Source organism: Sinohyriopsis cumingii, chromosome 13 (genome assembly GCF_028554795.1).
Source record: "Sinohyriopsis cumingii isolate HCF-2022 chromosome 13, ASM2855479v2, whole genome shotgun sequence".
Taxonomy (NCBI): domain Eukaryota; kingdom Metazoa; phylum Mollusca; class Bivalvia; order Unionida; family Unionidae; genus Sinohyriopsis; species Sinohyriopsis cumingii.
Window position 1 is genome coordinate 40,932,696 of NC_142973.1, and position 17,993 is coordinate 40,950,688.

Below are 17,993 nucleotides of genomic sequence, written 5' to 3' on the forward strand. Positions count from 1 at the left end.
TTGTCTAACAGACCACACAAAGTAGGATCAATCAATGGTTCTGTAGAATTTAGAACCAAACTTCTACCCTCCCAACTGCTACCAAAATACACTTCCTTTAAATATCTGGAAAATTACAAACCTAATGTATGCATTTATTTTTAATTTCACTGACAAAATCAGATGAGTTATTTACATATATGCAGATTTCATTGGACAGTTGATGATGGAAGGAGATTAAAAACCAGGCAGATTTTTGCTTTACAATTTGTGTTTTCAGATATGTTTGCATTTTATTTTGGCCTCAAACAAATTAGATGAAACAAGGCAAGTAATGTTGTTTTCATTCATTTAAGCATACGTAAAGTCTAATTACTGCTTGCTGTGTGATTTCAGATGTATGGCTTTTTGTTGCATGGGTTTAATTATTTTTTTTAAAAACAGACTGCAATATCTTTATATTTTAGGACAGTCAAAATAAATAGTGCTTATGTTTAGCCATTCATAACAAACAGAAAATAAGGTACCATCCCAACTTATAAATTTAACTGAAAGTGACATGAAAATACTTCAATGATCATGTAAAAATTGTCATTCTCAATTTTGTGTCCTTCATAAGCATTTTCTTAACTTAAAAGAACGCGCTGTTGATAGAACCAGACAATTTTCCAAACTAAGTTTGATTAAGTCTGTTGCATTCATCATTAACATATCTGAGACCAAACATTTACTTTTCAAAATCAGAATGCTGTGAATTAAAAAATCTCATCAGTATAAAATTTTAGAAAAGAAGAAAAAGCCCATAAAATCTACCCACCCACCTGAATAAACTTGCTATTATAAAAAGCTGATTCTGTTACTGATCTAAATTCAACTGTGTGAAAGGTTGTTTTCCAGAACATATTCTGTGACCTTTCTAATATCCATTGCAAGTAATTACAAAACATAACCATTCTGTTTTCTTTCTGGAAAGTGTTCATTTTGCACTAAGAGCAGGAGCGATACAACTGTATGAGTTTGATAAAAACAAATGGAAAATAAACTTCCTGTAGAAAGTATTGAGTTTCAATTAAGAAAGTTGGTAATATTCTCAACAGATCTCTTTCATTGAAGATAAACACTGGTCAGCCCTGAATCAGTGATTGGAAAATTCACTTGACTGCCAGAAATTTTATCTTGCCATTTTGGGTTGTGTGAATATTCGATCACTGGAGACAATTTAATTCAAATATTTTTATTTACATCAATCACTTTTTAGTCATGAATCTGGTGAGTCATGAGGATTTACTTTACAAGTAGTCTTGTAAACACATCAAATAAATGATATCAACTTTAATTTACCTGTAAAAACCGTATCAAATATGCTAAAACCAGTCTATTAATTTCTGGTAATCTGTTGACAACTTCAACAGCCTGTTCAGGGTCAGTGAAGTTTGCAATACAATCATTGTAAAACTCTGCAGGTATTAGGGGCTCCTCTAGCTCACGGTACCACAACTTGAGTAGGGAGGCAGGAACGTGAGGGTCAGGGCAGTCCTCAGGTGGTTTCCATTGGTCACAGTGAATCTTCAGGGCATTCACATCATCTATATCACCAGGAACCCTGAAAGATGGACGTACACTTACAAAGTGATCATCTGAAATGATTCAAAGACACTTCAATATTTCTCCCAGGGTAATACTGGAGTTTGGAAGAATTGGGTTATCAGGAAACAGGGCCCAGTCTAATGAAAACATACTTGAAAAGTAGGTGGACTATATACTAGACAAATAAATGCATCCTTAGTAAATATGGTCACAGCAGCCACATATGGGACATGGTTGAACTGTCCTTTGTACAGTGCCCCTTGAATGCATGTACACCTTTTAAACTTGGTTCTTCAAAAAATAACAGGAACCATATACCAGTGTTGTTGTTGTTGCTATTACTATTTTTATTATTATTACTTCAGGCAATTGTTACATTGTTGGATTCAAAGAACTCTATATAAATTTAGAATTAATAAATTCTGGTAGAAATGCATGCCCTTTCTCTATTTTTCATGTAGTATGTTTTTGCTTGTGTTATGTATATCTATATTATGTGCATTAGTTTCATGATCATATATTCAGAGTGTCATATAGTTAATAATATTATAAATGCTATTATTTTGCTATGATCATAAGTCTGAACATTAAAGATGAGTCATTCTTGTATTAAGTGCATAAAATTCACTCTAAGTTTCAAGGTTGAGTTATACTATTGATCCAGGTAAACATCATGTGACTGACTTCAGGACACGAGTGCTGAAAAGCGTAATTCCTGATTAGCTCATGTGAACCACCTGACCTTGTTTACAGTTGAGATTATACTAGAATTAATGTGTGACATCCACTGTATTATGTCTTAGCTTTGTATACGAGTTGAATTATGGAGAATTAGGCATTCCTAGTATTAATATCAGTCTTGGAAGGATATTTTGTTGTGTTTAAGAGGATTCATTAAATTAATTCAATCATTTGTTGGAATTACAAAGTGCTTGGATTACTTGGAAATATATAGCTGTTTCAGAAACTGAATTCATTTAAAGACATTTTTGCATTATATCACTGTGATTCATCAATACTACTGATATATCAGTACAATAGTGAACATTATTTGGAATACAACTGAAACTCATTTACTTGATTACTTGATCATATTTGAATTGATAGAACATGTCGGATTTCATTCACTCTACTGTAAGTTTTTTTAAATTTTTCACTTCATATTTTAGGGAAATAAATTATATTTTCAATTTTACAAAACTTGTTTTAGCTCTTTTTGTGACTAAGTTTAAGATCAGAGTCGTAACACTTGTAAACTGTATATTTCCTCAAAAGTAACAGACCAATTAAAGAAATGACCAGCTGAATGATTGACAGCTCACCTTTGTTTAAAGACTTGTGACAGTTTTTAAGTTAACACATTGTTCCCATCATGTATTTACCATCACATATTACTATCACATAAACTTGCATTTTCTGTTCTTGTAGAAAACAGCATAGCATTCCTTGATAAATTTCTGAACATAATATCTTGTATGAAATAGCAACTGCAGCATTGGTTCTTTATCTATTCTAGGATTAAAAGTAACTTAATGATTATATGCCTATTTACATTTTCATCTTAAACATGTAGAAATACTTAATGAAGATCTGGTATATACAATTTATCTATCTGCCTGGAGAGATTAGCCAATTTAAATTTATGCAGACAAATTGGCTTGAGTACTGTGAACATATGCAAGCTAAGGCAGATTTAAACATCAATTCACAAAACACGTCTTAACCTAAACAATGAAATTCTTGGGAAAACAAATGCTTCATTTGCATGGCCAAAATGCATAAGAGATCACTTTAAGCAGCAAGAAACTAGTTTGGTTAGGAAACACTGGCCACTGACCATGAAAAACATGTACCTCTTTTATATTTATGTTTATTGTAGGGGTCAATGATAATAATCAGGTGACAGCTGTGAAAATGTGACCATCAGGGCAGGTTTTACTGCTTTTTCCAAAATGTAACAAGTACTGTGAACAGCACATCATATGTCTACCCCATGGTTTATAGTCCTCCATATTTTTGGGTTAGCTCTGGAGATTGATGGACATCACTGAAGGTATGTGGTATTGTAAGAAACTTAATATGTGTCATTTTCTTACTATGCTTACCAATACATTGACCTCTGACCTCTAGACCCTATAGGTTTCTTTATTAACCAAAGTCCATTCCATCCACAAAGTTTAGTCATGGAACTTACTCTAACCAAAGCTTATTCTTCAAAACCCCATTTACATTCATATCAAAAGAATCTTCATCTTTGATCTTTGAGACCAAAATTAAAACGCCTTTTCAATACGCTAAGTGCAACCCCTCTGCTGACATTGGACAATGTACATAACCGTTAATTCACGTTTTTATGCAAAAGCCATTTTTCTTCTTTTGGTCAGAATGGAAAACAGATGACAGATTCAGGACCATACCGTAAGTTCATCTGGCCTCATGGCCAGATGAACTAAAAACATTGTACACCTCTTTCCCAAAACAAAATAATATGCCTTTTTATTAACTGCAAGAAACCATCAGTTAACCACATAGGAATTTGATTGTTTGGGACAGACTAATATGCCCATATCCTGGATTGATCTCAAAGAAACAAAATAATACCCATCAAATGAGTTAAATAGAAACATAACATGGGATTATGACCTGCCTTTCCAAACATCAATGTAATATACATGTAGCAATTTATAATTTATACAGATAGATGGTACTTGATTTGACAAGGAAACCTTCAAAACCTAGCCATGACAACTATACACTGTCATGTGATGCATTTGATGATAAACACAGACGTGTGTGTACATGTGTATGTACGCACCTGAATGTTCCCAATCTGAACATCAGACTGAAATGCATCAAAAAGGGCAGTCTATATCCTTGCCATACTATTTACAGGAACTTGTATATATATGTGCATTCTTGTACAAAGTTATGTGTGACTCTCTATGTCTCTTTGTACACAAACCTAAATATTCCCTCTGTCTGAGCACCATTAAGCCTCAAGACAGCTTCTGAGAGGGTGGTCTGTATCCATGGCAACCTGCGGTTAGGAAAGTGAGGCTCCTGCATCTTCATAGTGTCATCTAGGGAACTCCCAAACATTGATGGAGAATAAATAGATTTCTGTAATAGTGAGAGAGAAAAATGTGTCATATGACAAAAAACTTGTACAATAAATTAAGATAGGTCTTGAAAAAATACACAAAAATGATATATTTTCCTACTTAAAACTATTATAGCTACTTAAGAACCTTAAGGCAATTACCTCTACCCTTTTTGCTCATACAAAAAGACAGCCTGTGTAAAATGAAGACTTGAAGATACAAACTTTCAACAATCTATTTGTGGATTATCTCCCTTGGAATTTTTTTGTGTGCTTATAAATATGTCAAATGTTAAAAAATATATGGTACTTAGTTTACAATCATATTTGATCCAATCTCTCACACAATTAAAATATCTGAACTGCCAGCGGATGAAAGATAGTAATGTGGAATAACTTAATAACTAGATCTGTTGTTGTTGTTGTTGTAGGGTTTAACGCCATTTTTTCAGCACAAGATAGATCATACATGGCAGCCAGTATAAATGGTGGAGGAAGAACCCGGAAAATCCCCGGAAAGAACCACTGACCCATGAGAAGCTACTGGCAAGCTTTTTCCCGTACCCACATTAGCCAAGCTAGATCTATATGAAGTTATAGAAATGCATATTCCCATACTTTAGAGAAGTTCTTTTTCCTATAGGGTAAACAACATACATTTTCTCTTTTTCAATACCTTTGAAGTGAGGAACAAACATAACATTTTCTGTGCATCTTGTTAATGTCAAGGAGTAATAGTTAATAAGCACTAAATAAACCACCAGAATCTCAAAATTACCCTTTTCTAAAGACAATTTTCAAAAACAATTCCGAAAAAATGGAGCTGAGAAAAAATAAAACCTTTTATTTTGCATCTACATGAACCACATGCTTAGCCTACAAAGTTTTAATATTTTATATTCATGAAAAGTAGAACAAATTCCATTCATAAGAAAAATAGAAATCCCTTAATGACTTCTTAAAGTGTTTACATATCACAACTTGCAAAATACAGAAAAATGTGAAACAGTAATTGCTGTTTGGTTACTCCTCGTTATTTTTCTACAAAAACTATTTTTTATAGTTTGTACCTCTGTTATCCTTCATATGTATTTTTTTAAACTGTACAATGGGCCAGTGTACTGTATGGAACAAAGTTTATATTCTGTTCTTTTCTGAGAAAATACTTTTCCATTCTACTGAAAGTGACTTCCTTACCATTCCACTTATGTCCCATGGTTTGAAGTCATTTATACCTTGGTATGACTTTAATGACATTCTATGGCTTGAAGTCAATTTTATCTTAGTACCACTCCACTGATACCCGAGGCAGTGTATCCCCCTAGGGGTGCAAGACTGGGGGTCACAATTCCCCTTGGTGTCAAAAATGGGGGTCAGACTGAGTAAAAATCAAACTTTTGATATCAAAACTGGGGGTGAAATAAAAAATCTGGGGGTCTCTGAAGCACAAATGAGGGTAAAGGGAAACACTGCCAGGGTTTGAATTTATACCTTAGTACCACTTCACTAATGTCCCATGGTTTGAAGTCGTTATTATCTTAGTACCACTCCAATGATATCCCATACTTTGAAGCCATTTATACCCAAGTACCATGATATCCCAAGGTTTCAAGTCATTTACCACTCCACTTGGTTTGAAGTCATTTATGCCTTAGTACCTCTCCAATGATATCCCAAGGTTTGAAGTCATTTATAGCTTAGTACCACTTTAGTGATATTCTATGGTTGAAGTCATTTATGCCTTCGTACACTCCATTAATATCCCATGGTTTTAAGTCATTTATACCTTAGTACCAGTTCTGTGATATTCTATGGCTGAAGTCATTTATACCTTCGTACACTCCATTAATAGCGCATGGTTTGAAGTCATTTATTCCTTAGTACCAGTTTAGTGATATTCTATGGTTGAAGTCATTCATACCTTAGTACCTCTTAACTAATATCCCAAGGTTTGAAGTCATTTATACCTTCATACACTCCATTGATATCCCATGGTTTGAAGTCATTTATACCTTAGTACCACTATAGTGATATTTTATGGTTGAAGTCATTTATACCTTTGTACACTCCATTGATATCCCATGGTTTGAAGTCATTTATAGCTTAGTACACTCCATTGATATCCCATGGTTTGAAGTCATTTATAGATTTGTACATTCCATTGATATCCCATGGTTTGAAGTCATTTATACCTTTATACACTCCATTGATATCCTGTAGTTTGAAGTCATTTATACCTTTGTACACTCCATTGATATCCTGTAGTTTGAAGTCATTTAACTTCAATGAAGTATGAGGAGTTGCATGTTATAACACAAACTTACACAAAAGTATTATTACACACTGAGAATCAAATTTTTTGTGATGAAAACAGTGTAGATAGTACCAACAATGCATGAGACCACACCATTTATTAAATTGTTAATTCAATTATTAGGACACTCATATACATTAAGCAAACCATATGCAACACATCCCAGTGAAAAACTTTCTCACTGAAGCCTCACCTTGGCTTGTTCTACTTCCTCAAGGGTGGGTTTACGAATCCCCTTCTTGGCCCCTGATTTCATCATCTTGTCCAGTTTTCTTTGGCACTGCTGGGCAAAGTGATGTATTGGTACCTGAAATAAGTATGGGTTTAATCTTCATTATACATTCTAACAATTTTTTTAAACGAGTCTGTATCATTTGTTGTCATGAAATGGGTAAGATGATTTGGTAACAAAAATGCTCTTCTGGGTGGAAATCTGTAACAATTCTTTTCAACACAACTCTGATTTACTTTAGTTTATTTCGACATCATAACATAAAGTTCTTTGTGTCAAGCACTGACATATTTTTTGGAATAATATAATAAATGAATAACATACCATTCTTTTGTCAGTATGTTGTATGTACTAGTAAACCTATCACATTGACTGGCAGTGCCGGTCAATATGAAGTTTACAAGTTCATAAAACTTCAGATCAACCCAAAAGGTCTGTAATTGCATAATGACATTTGGTTACTATATTAAGCTTTGAAGTCCGATAAAGCAGAACATTAGTACAGAATGTTCATGCCAAGTTTCATCACAGTTAACCTGGCCATGAAGCTCTGCAGTTGTAGGATCTATTCGAAAACTGAAAATTAAGGGGTTGGGGATACCCCCCCAAAGGATAAAAAAATCCCATAGTGTCCACTAACAGACCTTGGGGTAGAGGTACAAAGGGATATATGATAAAGAGCCATTTTGGGACTGGGTAATGGATCATTGTTTTCATTTGTGTACAAATATATCATTATGATGGTTATGTTATTTAATTTTTTGTCCAAAAAACAAGAAAAATTGAAATAGGTGTTTCTATTTATTGGGCTAAAAACAGCATTTTTATTAAGTCTGGGTCAGCCAAAAATGTATGGTCTAATTGGTCATAAGTGACAATGGTACTGATCTGATGTCCAATATGGCAACCATAGCAGACATCTTGAAAGCCCTGTTCTCACCGCTCCTCATGAATGAATGATCATATCAACATGGGGTTTTCACTGAAAGACTTATGATGTCTGGTTGGTCCTAGAAGAAAATGGTGCTGCTTGGACTTCAAATATGGCTGCCACAGTGGCCATCTTGAAAATCTTGTTACTGCTACTCCTTTGGATATTTTCACAAAAAGTCTTCTTACAAAGTCTCATTGATCCTAAATTAAAATTATGGCAATCTGACATCCAGTATGGCCAGCATGGCAGTCATCTTAAAAATCTTTTCTTTCTCTGCTTGAACAGAAAATCGTACTTTCATGGTGGACAGAAGAGGTCGGACAACAGACAACAGACTACCCCATAAGCTCTTCTGGTCAGTGACCAGTAGAGCTAATAAGTACCATCTACACTTGCTTATAAGGTCTGCACCTTAGAATTTTGCACTGGCAGATCTGGGATTGTGTAGTTTATTGGGCATAATCAGTATAATAAACAACATTGACCCTGATCTTCCAATGCATTCTGCAATGACAGATTATGTTCTATGTTGTGTGTAGTTGGAATCAAATTATAAGCGAGTATATATGATATTTGATGCTGGTACTTAGTGTGAATTAGCGTTAATTGTTTTAGTGCACAGAAAAATTCATGAAAATAGTTGAAAAATGTTTAAGTAATGACAATTTTAATCTGTCTATGATATACAAAGGCATTCAGATAGGTGATGGCCATTAGATCTGAAAGTCTATCAAGCTCCAAATGTGACTGAAAATCATGTGATGCTCAGTAATAGTCAGTGGTCCATATGTACTGGCAATGGCATGTATTATGGTTCTACTGACATATGGTAGAATATTAATTCTACAAGGCTATCAAAAATGTGATTTTGGAAGAATATATGTCTCAGATGAGAATAATATTCAGATGTCAAGTTATACATCTCAGGGAAAGGTAACAGGAAATTAGAGAAACCCCACCCCAGCCAAGTCCCACAGGATAATGCAGAAGGCAGAATTAAAAGATATATTTAATGGTTGACCTACATCTTCCGTATCCATCAGCGGGTCAAGATGTCGTGATATGTACCCCTCCAGGTAGGAACTGAACTTCTGGGTGGGTGGGAAGAAATTGAGACAGATTGCCAGCAGCTCCCAGCCTTTTTGTAAACTTTCACTGAAATGGAAATTGTGATGTCAGATTTTAATTGGATATGATCTGATTTTCATTCAGAAATGTCCCTAAGGTGCAATATATGCACTAAAAATATGCTTAATGCCAAATGACCTAAAAGCAAAAATGTGAGCTAAACATGATGCAAGGAAGGATAGACAATGACAACACAATGTCTTCCTTACTGCAGCTGAGCAAAAACATGTGAATATGATAACATTCAATTCACAGTAATCAAAGTTAGTTAATGCATTTGAGTAATGTTGTGTCTGTCTAAAAGCAAATATTTGGGTTGCACTATAAAATTTTGTCACAGAAGGTAAATGTAGAACAAACAGTGTTTTCAATTTACCCTCATTTGCACTTCAGAGACCCCCAAATATTTAATCTGACCCCCATTTTTGATACCAAAGTTTGTTTTTCACTCAGTCTGACCCCCAGTTTTGATATCAGTGAGACTTTTGACTCTCAGTCTTGTACACCCTTAGGGATACAGTGATAAACTAGTGTTATGTCAGTGATACTAACCATGCAAATGTCTTTTAGTGGTGTTACAATATCACCTATTTAAAGTATCACGGTTCAATCTGGTTCAAAAAAGATAAAGGCAAATAATTTAATTTAGATTGGCCAAATTGTAAAGATCTGAGATACCTGCCACCGTCCATGTAAATATGTTTCCAACCCACTGTAATACTGCAATACAGTGGACTGACACTATTAGAGAGTAGCATATTTACAGTAATATGTTGTTCTCTCCATTTGTACATCTCAAATGATACATATAAACCAAGAGAAGTAGCCATAACAAGATTTTCAAGATGACCATTGTGGTGGTTAAATTGAAAGTCAGATTATAATGATTTTCATTTACAACCAAACAGGCTTCATAATAAGTCTTTCTCTGAAAATCCCATGCTAATATGGTCATTATTCTGGGAAAGTAGTAATCACAAGATTTTAAAGATGGCCACTGTGGCAGCACCATTTTCTTTAGAAATGATACAAAGTCACTAAGTAACAACCCTATGTTGATGTGATCATCTCTGTTCATGAGGAGTTGCATAATAAGATTTTCAAGATGGCCACAGTGGTGGCTATATTGGATGTGCAGTAAGCACCATTTTCATTTAAGACCAACTACACATTTTCTGGTGAAAACCCCACTGCAATACATTTCATTTAGGAGAAGGTATAATAAGAGTATGGCCACTGTAGTCATCATACAGTACATCAGATTAAGACCATTTTCATTTAGGACTATCCACACATCATAAGAAACCTTGTAGTGAAAGTCCCATGTTAATATGACCATCAAGTCAGAAGGAGTTGTGATAACAAGCTTTTTCAGATGACCACTGTGATGGCCATACTGAATGCCTGAGTGGTACCTTATTTATTTAGAACCAACTAGACCATAGGATGAATGTGTGTGTAGCGTGTCACGGCAATCCTACAAGCAGTTTAGGAGTAGTCATAACAAACGTGTGCTAAAAGATGGATGGACAGTGGATCATCCCGTAAGTTCTGCTGGTATCTGACCAGTAGAGGTAAAAACAATGGAAATTATCGCCAAAGGTAACCATATCCTTGGCACTTTGCCAGGCATGTGTTTTCAGGGAATGACTAATTGCTAATATAAGCATCGTGATATTTTTGCAACATTATCATAAACAAGAGGTTCTGAGAATGATCACCTGGCATATGCATAATAGCCAAATGCACGAACATTTGTCCAAGAAATCTGGTCAGTAGAATGCTTTCTGTACAAATTTCTTCCAAACCTGTTGATTGCATATGGTACAAAAGCAGGATTTAATATCTTTCTTAATATCTTTATTCATTATGAAGGTTGACTTTTACTGACACTTTATAGCCAGTGTTAAGCTGATGTGCTGTTGAACTCTCTTCTTCCTCTGGCTACTAATCTATCTATAGGTATATCAGCATTATTAGGCCAATATGGAAAGGTCTTTATGCCATAGTGCTTTCTGTCAATGTTTGACAATATCTGTTGAGCAATTTCTGAGAAGTAATAGGGTTTTGTCTTTAGTAATGGCAGCCATATTTAATGGCAGATGAGCATCACTTGTACAAAACTGAAAGCCCTTCCTGCCCAAATGCTTTGTCAAATATGATCAAATTCTGTGGTAGATTTTGTTTGGTTTAAAGGTTAGCTTAATTTTAGTAATGGTGGCATAATTGACAGGAAACACGTGTATGTGCGTGTTCGTTTTGGATTTTTAACATAGCTTTAACAATTTTTCAGTCACATCACTACGATGTCTGCAGTGTGGTAGTTTATAGTAATGTCTAGCACTGAGGCATTGTGCCGCAGACATGTAGCATGATGTCCCACCAGTCATATTATTCTGACACCAGGCCAATCAGTCCTAACATTAACCTCTTAATGCTGAGCGCCCATTTTCATAAGTCTTTGGTATCACTCTGTCAGGGTTCGAAGGCAGATGCTCTAAACACTAGTGCACTGGATCAGTGACAATAAACATCCATCATTCGAATAAACCTGAATACCCTTCATGCTAGTATGCTTTCTGTCAAATTTGGTCAAAATTCTGGTGAGCAATTTTTGAAAAATAGGAAATCATTTAAAGGTTTTTCTATTTTTAGTTATGGTGACCATATTTGATGGCATGCAATCAGTAACTTCATAAATTTGAAAGCCCCTCAGTCCATGATGCTCTCTGTTAATATTTAGTAAACTTGTGTTGAAAGGTTTTTCCAGTTTTAGTAATGGTTGCCATATTTGATGGCAGATCAGCTGCATGTGTACAAACTTGAAACAGCTTCATGCCAGGATGCTTTCTGTCAAATTTGAACAAATTCTGCTCAGTGGTTTTTGTTGTTTCGTGAGGAGTAATCCTTTTCAATGGATCTTCTATATCAGTAATGACAGCCATATTTGCTGATAGATAGGCATCATTTGTACAAACTTGAAGCCCTTCATGCCTGGACGCTCCCTGCCAAATTTGGTTCAAGTCTGTCTAGTGGTTTTTGATAAAAAGTTTAAAATAACAAATGTTGATGGATGGAAGGCTATATCAGAAGATCACTTGGTCATACAACTAAACTTGTTAAAAAAGGTAGCCATTATTGTAATACAACTTCAGGCTCAAAATAGCATGTTATCCTGATTTTATTGAAATCTGCAAATGACAACATAAACTGCACCTGTTCTGACCTTTTAACTTGTGGCCAATTGTCTTTTACATACCATATTCTACAAAATTTAAAATGTCTAGTGAAGACAATTTAAGAGAAATTCATTTTGTTTATTTTACATTAACAGGAAAATATATTCTGAAGTGTGAAATAATGAGTCAAATGATGTGGAATACTGTCAATGGTTTAATTACACAGTTCAAAAGGAAATGATCTAAGTGTTTTCCTCTCCTATCTCACTTCATCGTTCTAACAGTATTCTGCTTTTCTCCACTGGCTACTAGTTAAATAGTTTCACAATAGATGTTACAATTTTATTTTCTTCTGATGAAAGAATGATCAAGCGGAAACAGATTTTGTATTGATAAAACTTGCATATTCCATTGTTTAAAATTCTTATTCAATATATAAAAGACACTAATGATATAAAATTTTAATAATTCTAAGATTCTTTTAAGGGTTATTGCCCAATTTCAATAACAGTGAAATTTTAATAATAATAATAATAATAATAATAATAATAATAAAGGTAATAATACAATTAATAATAATGGTAACTAAAGCATTCAGTATCACCACAGAAGATGATCTTTCTTCATATACATTACTGTGAGGATATATCAAGCATGCAATGGCCACACTACATAGAATGCTTAAATATGTTAGTTATTTTTGTGATTGAGCTCTGAATTTATGCATTGTCATAATGCAAGGTGGTGTTCGGTTAATATTCAACATATTCTAATAACGTCATCTTGGAGAAACAAAACTGCTGACAGTTGCATAGATGGATAATCGGACAATGTGGTTACTATAGGGTTCCACCCACTTAGTTGAGCTTGGCCCTAACAAATAAATAAAAACAGGAAGGGAACATTTATAGTGGTGTTGTCCAGTAAGACACAGGGAGAGAAGGAGAGGATTCTGAACCTCAAAGGGAGGTAAGAGGAGTCAGGCATTACCCTTTTTTGTTTTCTGTGGTTTGTCTGCAAAGCTGAATGAAGATTTCGTCTCTTAAGGAATGTATGCTCCAGCCCTTAACAGAGATCTCCAGGGCCACAGCTGCCTGACCTCCAGGTTTGGATTTCCTGTCCCCCATGTAGGATTGGATCAGTCTGATAGTCAAGGAGAATAACCGCAAACTGTTTTTTGGCACACAAGACATCAATATTGAAGAGAAATTCATTTAGCAGTCCAGTAATCTATGCCCATAGCAATCATACATGTTCCATACCAAGGTATATCACAGTATTGCAATTTTTTTTTAAAACCTGTAGAGCAATACTCCATTAACCATGATAAATTAAATTCAAAGCAGAATGATATGGCTACCATAATCAGGTGTTTTTTGTTTTTATAGAACTGAAAAGAAAAAAAAAACAGGGAGAGGGGTGGGGCAATTCACCACCTTCATTTGAAAAACAGAAATACGAGGGATATAAATGAAGAAGCAAAGAAAAGGCTTAAATATAAATGATGTCATCTGATTTTCATGCATGTTAGTTGTGTTTTGGGTGCTTTTATAAATATATGACCTTGCATAATCTTCCTTATCAACAAGACAGTTTCTTGACACTTCCTCATAAAATTAAAGTTGCAAACAGTGAATCATAAATGCCCGAAAGAATGGAAAGATGAGAATAGTTAACAAAGCTATTTTACAGAACAGATACTGACCGATCTATTTCAACTTTCACGGCAAGAAGGACCATTACTTTGTATACTCACTTACAAGTTTTCAAATGCAAACAGCCAAAGACCCAATCTGCTGTCACATAGTGTGCTAGAAGATCAGGGTCTAGGTTGCTTGTTCTACTGAGTGCTCCTAACAAACTGTACAGACCCATATCTGCCAGCATAATGCGCAATGACAGTTCTGGGTATGTGCAATTTGTAGCTGGACTTGACTTGTAAGTGAATATATTATGGTACTTCTTGATTATTTTAGTGACGCATTCTCTTCATAACAACTGGTTGTCAAGACTTTAAATTCATCATAAATTTGTTCTTATCAGTAAAATGGAACACAAATACATCACAGAATATTCCAACTATTTTTACTGCAATGAATGTAATACAATAAGCATCAATAGCATCTAGTCATTTTAACATCAACAATTTGTGACTGTAAACTATAATTACTGAAATTAATCCAACAGTCTTAAGAGCTTTTGTTGACTTTTGTTTGTATAAATCTGAAATTGGTTTCTTTTATTCATGTTGTCATCTGCTATAATGACTCTATTGAGATTTCCATTTCTGTTGAACATTCAACCCGTTAAAGGAATATTCACTTGATTTTGGAAAAAAAGGATATGTTTGAAGACTTCACATGCCTCCTTCTTTACATTTTTATCATTGGTCCTCAGCATGGGTTTCTGTATAGGATCCTGCAATGACAATAATTTAAAATAAAAAATTATCACAACCAGCTAAGAATAAAACAATGTTGAGTATGCATTACATTTAATTTTACATATACTCACAAATACATTTGATACCATCATTCCAACACCTATCAAAGAATATTTTAGATATGAAATGTCATTAAGCTGATATAAATTATTCTACTGACTAAATGTTTCTTTTGTTATTTTTGGGGGTTGGTTGGTTTTGTGATGATTAACACCATTTTTCAGCATACGATAGGCTATATATGGTGGCCAGTATATGTGGTAGAGAAAGAACCCTGGGAAGACCCCAAGAAGAACCACCTAACCCTGGGGAGCAACTGGCAAGCTATCTCATATCCACATGTTGGTCGAGCTGAGACCTGAAATCTCACATGGACATAAGTGAGATGTGTGAGTGATTTGTATAGGCAAGTGCCTGAGACACTTGGTCACCCTGGGCCCCCTTGACTAAATGTACTGCCAGGAATAAGAACAAAAGTACTGAATTAAGGTAAAGAAAACTCTTGGCTAGATAAAATCGGCAATTTCAAGCAGGTTTTACTGTTAATTAGCAACACATCAGTACAAATGGTAAAACACCATTCACATCCTGAAATTACTGTTTATATTTTGAAATCCTTATACACAAGGCTATTAATCCTATTCTAAAAATAACTGGATATATTACGTCTCAAAACATCAGAGGAAGGGACAAAATGTCACAATTGCCTCACAGTTACACAGTTTTAGATTTTACTGCTGCAAACTTGGACAACTGACCAATCAAAACAGGTGTTATATTTGCCATTGATTGGCCAATAATAAAGGGTATTATACTGACTGATGTATCAGAATTAAGTTTCTATGATAATTGTAAAAGAAAAAGGTTCAGAGAGAGTATGACCAAAGTAATTTACTTTCAGATTTATCTACCAAAAAGAATCTACAGTGCTTAGTGGTTAGAGTGCCACACTAGTGACCAAAAGGATACAGGTTCAAAACCTACCATAAGATCAGTACAGCTGGACTAATGTGGTGTGTTCCTTGACAAGACACTTGACTACAACTGTCCGCACTAAATAACTTACTTGTATTCTGTGCCCTCATACATAAAACAGTTAAAGTATAACTCCAAGAGTAAGACCATGCATGCTTGATGTCAGACCATCACCAAAAATCTATTTACAGAAATATCATTTCCTAAAATAAGCCCCAGCCCCATTTCAAGTGTTATGAGCAAGACAATAGGTTTGACAATATCTCCATTTAGCAAGATGATGGCTTTCATACAGGTTCTTATATACATCATAAATACATGTGGCAAAATCAATGTTAAAGTACATGGACATTTTTGGACAAAGTCAACCTAAAGGAGTTATCCAGTACAAAACAGATTGAATGTCACACACTGTAATGTCACAGCGAAAGCTGTGCTTGCAAGAAAAAAAATGTACTACTCTGTTATTTGTTACAATCAGACCCAACATCTTCTTGTCTAAACTGAGTTTAGTCTCTGGCCACCACTGTAAAAGTCAGAAGCGATCAGTGATTTTCAGTACATTGAAGAATCAAGATTTAACAGACAGTGGTTAAACTATATTTGTAATACATTTTAGAACAACAATTAAGATTTAATTTAAGATGAGTATATATTCATACATGACACATTAACTGCAACCAGAATCAGTGAATCCTCTGACTACAAACTATATACAGGTTTTACTGTATGACTTATATTAAAGGAAAATCTAAGTGCACACACTGATTCAATATGGTTTGACAGTACAAACCTTTGACCATTTCAGCATGTTGGTGATGGGTACATTCTTCCCAAACAGCCCCTTTTTATGTTTGTTGAGATTCTGCTGGGCATAGTTCTCAATGTCACTATCAGATGGCAACTTCTGATGGGCCGACAGGTGATGATTGGCAGATCCCCGGGGCGGACAGGTTCCTGCCCGACCCTGTTCAGGATGTGGGAAGAAAAAAGAACATGAGACAATGCTTAAAGAATAAAAACCATAAATAAACACAAACACAGAAAGAAAGGAATGGACAAAACAAAATAAGTACATCTCTGATACAAGTGAATTTAGTCGAATTTCAAAAATACAAGATTTGTGTTGATGGAAACAAATTTCCCAAAACTGACATAAACACAAAACTTAACTGAATGGATGTAGACATATGGACATACAAAGGTAACACTATAAATGCCACTCCCATTGACGATGGGGAGAAAAAGAAATCAATGCTGAAAATACCAATTACTTTCCTCATGCATTGGTTCCTTCTGGTGACAAACAATGCGGAGCTGAAGTAAACTTTTCATCTGACATAAAGTAGGTAGTGATAATAATGATAGAATCATTTAATATGTCTGGAACAACCTGCTTTTCTTTAAAAAAACATTTGGATCTAAATTTTCCTCTACCAAAGGTGACTAAATTTTCAACTCAGTACTTGAATTTTTCAAAATCTGAAATTTCAAAGTGACACCAAGTCTTATCTACCTGTCTGCTTAATGAACCAGTGCTGGGACTAATTGACAGGCTTGCATCTGATGGCGATGGTACAACCATTGATAGGGGGCGCTGCTGAGCAAACTCAGCTTGCAGAGACTGGCTTTTCTCCAGAATGGGACTTCCCATGATGGACTCTCCCTTCTCTGGTTTCTTCCTCTTTAGTGAGGTGTGGTGAGACTCTTGTTGCAGATGCATGGCCAAAGCATCATATGTCTGGAATTTTGGAGAGCCTGAATAACTAGAATTCTCATCCTCAAAGCCCTGGTCATTGTCAATTCCTGAAATATAGAAAGGTTTCAACAGTACAATGCCTCATTCTGATACACATAATAAAAGTGGAAAATCTTTCATCACCAACAAAATTTCTCAAATTTACCCATTTGATGAATATTTTTATGTCTGAAAACTAGTTATGTTTTTATTTTGGCTCTTAGTCCACTGGAACTAACATGGCTAAAGAGGCTAAGCAACTTTGTTCATCTAAGATTATATTACCATATGTACTCACTTATAAGTTGAGTCCCACAGGAAAACAACATGGATCCTGAGCTGATGTAGTATCATGCATCTGCAGATTTGGGTCTATGTTGTTTG

The 17,993-nt window shown here is 34.9% G+C and overlaps 1 protein-coding gene across 1 annotated transcript in view; it reads right to left on the reverse strand.

Moving 5' to 3' along the window:
- The window catches only part of LOC149785275 (uncharacterized), a 219,211-nt gene that overhangs the window by 16,724 nt on the left and 184,494 nt on the right, over nucleotides 1-17,993 (reverse strand). The window contains exons 9-16 of the mRNA XM_089979897.1: nucleotides 17,388-17,677; nucleotides 16,665-16,838; nucleotides 14,799-14,871; nucleotides 13,444-13,594; nucleotides 9,172-9,301; nucleotides 7,174-7,287; nucleotides 4,529-4,686; nucleotides 1,321-1,582 (exon numbers count right to left, since the gene is read on the reverse strand). Of these exons, the coding sequence (XP_089836023.1) occupies nucleotides 1,321-1,582; nucleotides 4,529-4,686; nucleotides 7,174-7,287; nucleotides 9,172-9,301; nucleotides 13,444-13,594; nucleotides 14,799-14,871; nucleotides 16,665-16,838; nucleotides 17,388-17,677 (1,352 nt within the window). The remainder of the gene's footprint in view (nucleotides 1-1,320; nucleotides 1,583-4,528; nucleotides 4,687-7,173; nucleotides 7,288-9,171; nucleotides 9,302-13,443; nucleotides 13,595-14,798; nucleotides 14,872-16,664; nucleotides 16,839-17,387; nucleotides 17,678-17,993) is intronic.